The 7,236-nt window shown below is 45.8% G+C and overlaps 1 protein-coding gene across 1 annotated transcript in view; it reads left to right on the plus strand.

The window, feature by feature from the left end:
• The first annotated feature begins 232 nt into the window (after nt 1–232).
• CHRNA6 (cholinergic receptor nicotinic alpha 6 subunit) overlaps nt 233–7,236 on the plus strand; it is a 15,011-nt gene continuing 8,007 nt past the window's right edge. Inside the window, exons 1-2 of the mRNA XM_006141644.2 lie at nt 233–488; nt 2,361–2,500. Of these exons, the coding sequence (XP_006141706.1) occupies nt 410–488; nt 2,361–2,500 (219 nt within the window). The 5' untranslated portion in view covers nt 233–409. The remainder of the gene's footprint in view (nt 489–2,360; nt 2,501–7,236) is intronic.

The following is a 7,236-nucleotide window of genomic DNA, read 5'->3' on the forward strand; positions in this document are numbered from 1 at the left end:
CAGTCACTGGCTCAGTAAATGTGCATTTGTTCCCCTAAGGTTACGGCCAAGACCACTACAGGAGGTCCTCTGAGCCACTGCGAGGTTCTGTCCTCCCTCTCCCGCCTGCCAGGCATGGCCTCCCTGTTTTTCTTCCCCCTTCTTGCACGAAAAGAGCTCTAGGGTGACAGGAAGTGTGATGACTCATCTGACATTGGATTGAGTCCTTGTTATTTGCCCTATGTCTGCCTCAATCTCTGACACTGGGAACAACCCAGTTATGTTTTGTGATTGTTCTTACTTCCCAGGAGACGCACGTGGATCGCAGTGGGCTTTGGCTGTTGGAAAGGGCTGAGGCACGCAGCTCTCTGGTTCTCTTTGTTTTGCACGATCCTTTGCCTAGGAAGAGAAGTCAGAGTGGGTCTGGATCATGCTGGCCAGCCAGGTGCAGGGAGTCCTCCTCTCGGGTGTGTGTCCCTGGTTGTGTATATTCATATCTTTCTTTGAAGGTAGGTTGACTCTCTGCTTTATCCTGCTTCCTTTTTTTTTAGTTCCATGAATTGATTTTCTAGCTGTGCTTGGGCAGATAGAGATTCTGTGGTAACTACATAAAGTGTCTGTACAGGAACCACCACTGTTATGGCTGTTAATTTTGCATTTTATTAGTTAGGTTTAATGTGCGAGATGAGATTTGGGGAGTGGGAGAGGGTGGGGAGGGCAACGAAACATGCCGTAAACCCTACTTTATTTTCCTAATGGAATTATGGTTTCTCAATGAAAATATAGTAAGAATGATGCAGTGTTCTGTGCACCTGTGCTGTGGACATATTCAGCTTATTTATTTTCAGTTATGTTTACTATATTTTCAAAACCACGATTTATTTGTTAGCTGGCACCATTTTCCAATCTCTGAACGCTGCCATTTGTAGGTGATTATCTTCGGGAGAATGTGTCCTATCGCAATGCTGAAATGTGTCCTAGTGTAAGAGCATTCATTTTAAAAGTTAAGACTTAGACAACTGCTGCTCTGATGAACAAAATCACATTCCCATGTGCTGTGAAGTCTGTGGGGACTTGCTTTTCAAGGCTATGGAAGGTTTACTTAAAATGTCTTAAAAGGAGAGAATGGGAAATGAGGATTTCTTAATGGTTTTATGAGAAAATATTTTTTATGGTTATCAGTTATGATGGCAAGGGTGCTGTTTTGCATTTACATTTTTTTCTTCCTACTAAAATCCCAGTGTGTTAGGGTTGTCAAATGCACTGTCAAGACACTTTTTCACTTAGTAATACAGAGTTATTCTTTCATTCATTTTTGCCTGACAAGTTTTTCAATCCTGTACTTTTCTTTTCTTTCAAATTTCCCTTTGGGAAATTAATGGAATAGTAGTTCATGTGCCAAGTTTGAATTGTCTAAGGGGAAATGTAAAGGGTGTACTAATAAAAGGAAATTCTACCAAATAAAGGCAAATAACACTTTAATGCGTTCTTGGAAAAACAGAGGTAGGCGTGAAACTTGTCTATAATTTAATGCCTGAAATGCTATTATTTAAGGACACAATTTCAATTCTTTTTCAAGGGTTTTAAGTATATTTGCCTTAAAATTGAATTTCAAAGTTGATTTTAAAAAGGAGTATGGCTTGCAAAGACCTTGTGGGAGGACTAGTCATTTTGGTTTGCTTGGTCAAGCTTCCCCAGCTAAATACTTTGTTGGATGTAGACACAGAAGCTAGTTGGGTCAGTATTTCAGACAAGAAATGGCAGGATATTTTCCTAATGACTGATCAAGCTTCTAGTTCCATTGGTAAGATTGAGAATTAAGTTTAGCGACCTAAACAAAAACTCCAAAGTCTCCTGTCTATCCCTTTGACTTATAAACCTGCTTCTGCCAACATTTTCTTGGCTATTTCACTGACATTACTTTTTTTAAATTTTTTATTTTAAGAGAGAGAGTTTTACTATAGAGCAGGTGTACTCACCAGAGAGATAGAAAGTGAGAAATCACCCCCCAGGAAAGATGGCCACACCACTGTCCCTTCTCCTCCATTCTCCTCTCGGGATTTTGGACATGCAAGCACACATGCCTGGTGTGTTACAAGCCTCTGTGTTGGAGACTCGAACTGCATTCGGCCAGGTGGGAGTCCAACGACATAACCATTACGCTATCTGCTGGTCCCAACATAACAGTTTTTTATTTCTGTTGCAAAGGTGAACCCCGGAGGTTCAGACAATTGAGGTGCATTGGGAGCTGGCAGGGAGGGGCAGGTCGAGATTGCTTAGTGATGGGCTGCCCTGCTCACCCCAGGCCTGGTGACCTAGAGCCCTGCGAGCTTCCCACCTGAGCGCCTCTCTGCCTAACTCTTCCCCATTTGGCCACATAGGCTGTGCCAGCTGTGCGTCCGAGGAGAGGCTCTTTCACAAACTGTTCTCCCGTTACAACCAGTTCATCAGGCCCGTGGAGAACGTTTCAGACCCGGTCACCGTGTACTTCGAAGTGGCCATCACACAGCTGGCCGACGTGGTGAGTGCCTGAGTTCACCGTGTGAACCTCGATGCCTGACTCTGGGGGGGCAGAAACCATTCCCAACACTTGCGTTTTTTTGCCCTGGTTATTAAGGGAATGTAATAAATAGAAATAAGCAAAAATTTACACGAATGCCGGGGTACATTTTTTATACCTATCCTGTTGGGAGGTGACACTTTTCCAAATGAGGCTTCCCTTGTTCGCATCCAAGTGAAGCAGTGACTTTTCCTTTCCTTTTTTAAGAGGTTTTTGCCACATGGCATGTGCACTCACCAGAGAGAGAGAGAGATGGTGAGAGGGAAAGTGAGAGATCACCCTCCCAGGCGGGAAGGCAATGCTGCAATCCCTTCTCCTCCATTCTCCTCCTAGGATTTTGGACATACACGCACATATGCCTGGTGTGATTTTCAAGCCCTCAGGTCTAGGACTCAGATTGCTGTTGGCAATGTAGGAGTCCAGCACCTTAACCACTATACTACCTGCTAGCCCCGAGGTAGTGATTTCCTGCAAGTGTTTACAGAGCCAGGTGATGAGGCAAAGGGGTCTTTACCGGCCCCTAAGTCCAGCTGCTTCCACTAGGGATCAATGAAAGAAGAGGCCGAGGTTGAAAAGGAAGTTTATTTCTGCAACCAGGTTTTAGGGAGACAGAGAGCAAGCATCACCGAGCTGTCTCTGGGTGCTCAGTATGTGCTCAGTATTTACAGATACAAGACGTGTGCATGCGCAGACGATTTCTCACGACTATCTGTCAGTCGCGTTCCCCCCGAGTAATTGTGCTGAGTCCTTCAAATACCCATTCCTGGTTTCTCATTTGACCCCTCCTCAAACAGACCTCCCGTGACTCAGCACTTGGCCAGATGGATCTGGTTAGAGGCCTTTCTAAATCTCAAAATGGCTGCAGTCTTGCTTAACCTCAATCTGGCCTGCTTCCGGGTGAGGGAAGTTGCAGGGAGACTATGATGGGCGCCAGCTTCATTGCACGCCCACTAAGCACCAGGTGCTGAGTCTACCCCAGCTGGCCTGACCGTCCTCCCCGTCTTGGTGCCGAGGGAGGGGAGCCCAGTTAACTGAGCATCCCGAGGCCATATATTATACGAAGCAGTGAAACTGGGAGATTTCAGTTCTGTCTGTTGAACTCTAAAGTTCATACTTCTTTTTACTCCTTAGAAAAAGAATTGTTTTCAATCTTCTATGTTATGTAACACAGGAGGAAAAACAAAAACATAAGACAGAAAAATAAAATTCACTTTCCTTTGTATATAGTCCCATTCAGCCCTGAGAAAAAAGCAGTCTGGGAATTAGGAGATCTTGCTTTAACTTACTGTGACCATGTGAAAGGGCAGGTGGACTAGAATTCTTTTTTTTTGTGAATAATCTTCCTTCCTTCATTGCTGGGAGAGGATGTAGCAGGACCCAAGGCTCCCAGGTAGCGCAGGGGTGTGGGCTCCAGAGCTCAGAGCAAATCCAGGATCAGGGAGGCTCAGGAGATCAGGGGCTCCAAAGCACCCCCAGACAGAGCTGTTGGAGAGAGTTCCTGAGACCATGGGACGCGAAAAAGGGAGTCCCTCTCATCAGGCCCACCCCAGCCCATACTCCAGACTGTCGATGAAGTGGAGGTGGCTTTTCCAGATGTACTTGGGGAAACTTTACACACCTGCTGTGGTCCGTGCCTCTGGGGGACAAGTCTCGCTATCCCTGGCCTGGTGCCCTGGTGGTCCAGGCTGGAAGTGGAGATACTGGCTTAAAATGAGAACTCCAGATGTTTTCTCTCACCCAGATGGCCCCCTCATTCCTTTAAAAACTGTATTTAGTATCTACTCTGATCCCCTTCCCAGTCCCACAAGCTTAGTGCTGGCGATACGTCTCGTGTGAGCTGGAAGCCATCCTACCGTGGACTGGGTCATGGTGAATGGAGAACAGAACAGAATCTCCTCACATCTGTGAGGGCCACCTCATGCCTCCCTTGTGCCCTGTCAGCAGTTGGTCCTCAAGATTGTGGGTGGGGGCTGCTGAAGGCAGGTTCTGACGTTCACATTTGCTACTAGCATCAGAGATAAAAAACAGCAGCAGGGGCTGGCAGGTGTGTGGTGCCCAGGGGCGCTGGACTCCCACACGCCTAACCACAGTTTGAGTCCCAGACCAGGCAGCTTGCTTTCTCATTCTCTCTCTTTCTTTCTCACTCTGTCCCTGTCTGGTCAAATTAAAATAAATAGATAAATGAAGTTAAATAAAATAATTCTTCAAACATAAAACAGCAGCATAGCTTAAATAGAACAAGTTTCTTTCTTTCTTATGTAACAGAAATCTAAAGGCTAACAACCTAGGGGGTTAGCACAGGGCTTTTTGGCCTCAGAAGCTGCACCACCGTGTACAGGGGCCCAGCAGTGCACTGCACAAAACCAGGGGGTGACACTTTCAGGGGTGATGATCCTAATAGCATGAACCATATATGGCAACGGTGACCAAGGGCCCCTCTCTCTTTCCATTTGCCATTCTTTGCATGGTTTCTTCCCTCACTGTTGCCTCTTGGCTCATCATATTCATAGTGTGGGCAAGAAGCAGGAGGTAGGGAGAAAAGGGCAAAAGGGGAACATACCAGACGCCGGTGACTTCCTCAAGAAGCTTTCTTAAAGTCCTGCTGACAGCTCTGCTTTCTAGCTCATCGACTTTCTCCAGCTGCTAGAAGACGAGATACATGTAGGTGGTGTTTCTTTTCTTCCTTTAATATTGTGTAGGGCCTGAGCACTCATGAGAGAGAGAGAGAGAAGGCACACCCCACACAATGAAGCATGGTCATGCCACAATCCCTTCTCCTCTCCGTTCTGTCTTAGATACATATACACATGCACTTGGCATGAGTTTTCAAGCTGTTGGAGTAGGATCCAAACCATGGTCAGCCATGTGAGATCCCTGTCCCTTAACTGCTGGGCTATGGGTCTGGCCATAGGTGGTGCTTTTTAAAATTATTATTGAAAAAAAAGTTAAAGGGTTTCTTTTTCTTTCTTTCTTTTTTCTTTTCTTAGGTTTTTGTGGTTTTTGTTGTTGTTTTGTTGTTTTGCTTTTTTTTTGCTATAGGGCATGAACACTCACCAGAAAAATAGAGAGAGACAGAGAGACAGAATGTGAGAAATCACCCCTCAGGGGAGATGGCCACGCTGCAATCCCTTCTCCATTCTCCTCTTGGGATTTTGGGCATGCACACACATACACACACACATACATGCATGCACCTGGTAACAGAAACATTATGCCATCTGCTGGTCCCAGGGCTTCTTTCTTTTTAAATCAATATTTAGGTTTTATTTATTATTATTATTTTAATCTGAAAGAGAGGCAGAAGGAAAGGGAAAGTAAGAAAGCAAGCCACCAAGTCTGGTCCTCAGACCATGGTTGGCCACATGGGAGTCCAGCTCCTCAACCACCATGCCATCTACTGGCCTCTTTAATTAAAATTGTATTTGTTTAGATTATTATAGACTCACGGGCACTTGTAAAAAATAACAGTGAGATCCTTTGTGTATGTGCTCCAGTTTTACCCACTAATCTGTCCTCCATTCATAAAACATTGTCATTTCACAAATGTTACATATAGGCCAGTCTGTGGCACAGTGGTTAAGGTAGCAGGATCCCATGTGGCTGACCACACAGTTCAAATCCTTGACCTCATGGCTTGAAAACCATGCTGAGTACATGTGCGCATGTGCCCAAAATCTAAGAAGAGAATGGAGAAGAGGGGCTTGTGGCATGGCCATCCCCCTGGGGTGTGTGTGTGTGTGCTTTTTCACTCTCTCTGTGTCTCTCTCCAGCAAGTACATATGCCCTATAGCAAAATTTTAAAATGTTATATCTAAATGGAATCATACACATGTGAACTCTGGGATTGGTTCTTTCACTCAGATTATTCCTTAGCCATTCGCTTAAGCCACGGGGTACACCAGTAGTTCCTTCCTTCTTGTTGCTGAGAGGTAGTCCGTGTTGCTGACAACCTATGCTCTACTTAACCATTTCCTTTTAGAAGAGCATTTGGTCTGATTCCCATTTTCGGTCTATTACAAGTAAAGCTGTTATGCACATCTGTGTACAGGGTTTTGTGTACACATACATCTTCCTTTCTCTGGGATAAACACCCAGGTGTATAACTGCTGGGTCACATGGTAGCTGTCAGGTGAGCTCTGCGATGCAATACAGCCAGGCTGCACATCACTCTCCCTTCTAGAAGACCTCTAGATACCTGCTGCCACCTGGGTCCCCAGACCCCTGTGCTCCAGAGAGCTCTACGGGAATTGTGTTTGCTACCGTGCAAAATGACTCAACGTTCTTTGGCTGGTGTGGGACCATGCCACTGACCCCTCCCAGTAACCCAGGGACTAGCTCCTGCCCCTTTAAAGTCCTGCCATATCTAAAATGAAACATTTGAAGCCTCTTAAAACATAGCTCACCTGGCCTTTCCACTCTGAATCTTTTGCCGCTGCTCCTCAGAAACTTATCCATCAGAAATCGTAATTCAAAGCCTTTAATGCAGTTGGGGGTGTCAGCTAATTTATTCTCTAAGGAAGAGGTACAGGGTGACAGCCCTGGGCACATGCGATAGTGCTGTAGGTATATGGGCTGTTGACGCCAGGACCCACTAGTGCAGTCTTGGATGGAGACCACTTCAGGTCCTGGGCCAATACCTCCCAGTGTCTACCCGTCCGTGGACAAGTCCACCCCACAGGGAGCTTCCCAGCCTGCGG

The sequence above is a fragment of the Tupaia chinensis genome, unplaced genomic scaffold (assembly GCF_000334495.1).
Source record: "Tupaia chinensis unplaced genomic scaffold, TupChi_1.0 Scaffold000061_1, whole genome shotgun sequence".
In the NCBI taxonomy this organism is placed as follows: Eukaryota; Metazoa; Chordata; class Mammalia; order Scandentia; family Tupaiidae; genus Tupaia; species Tupaia belangeri.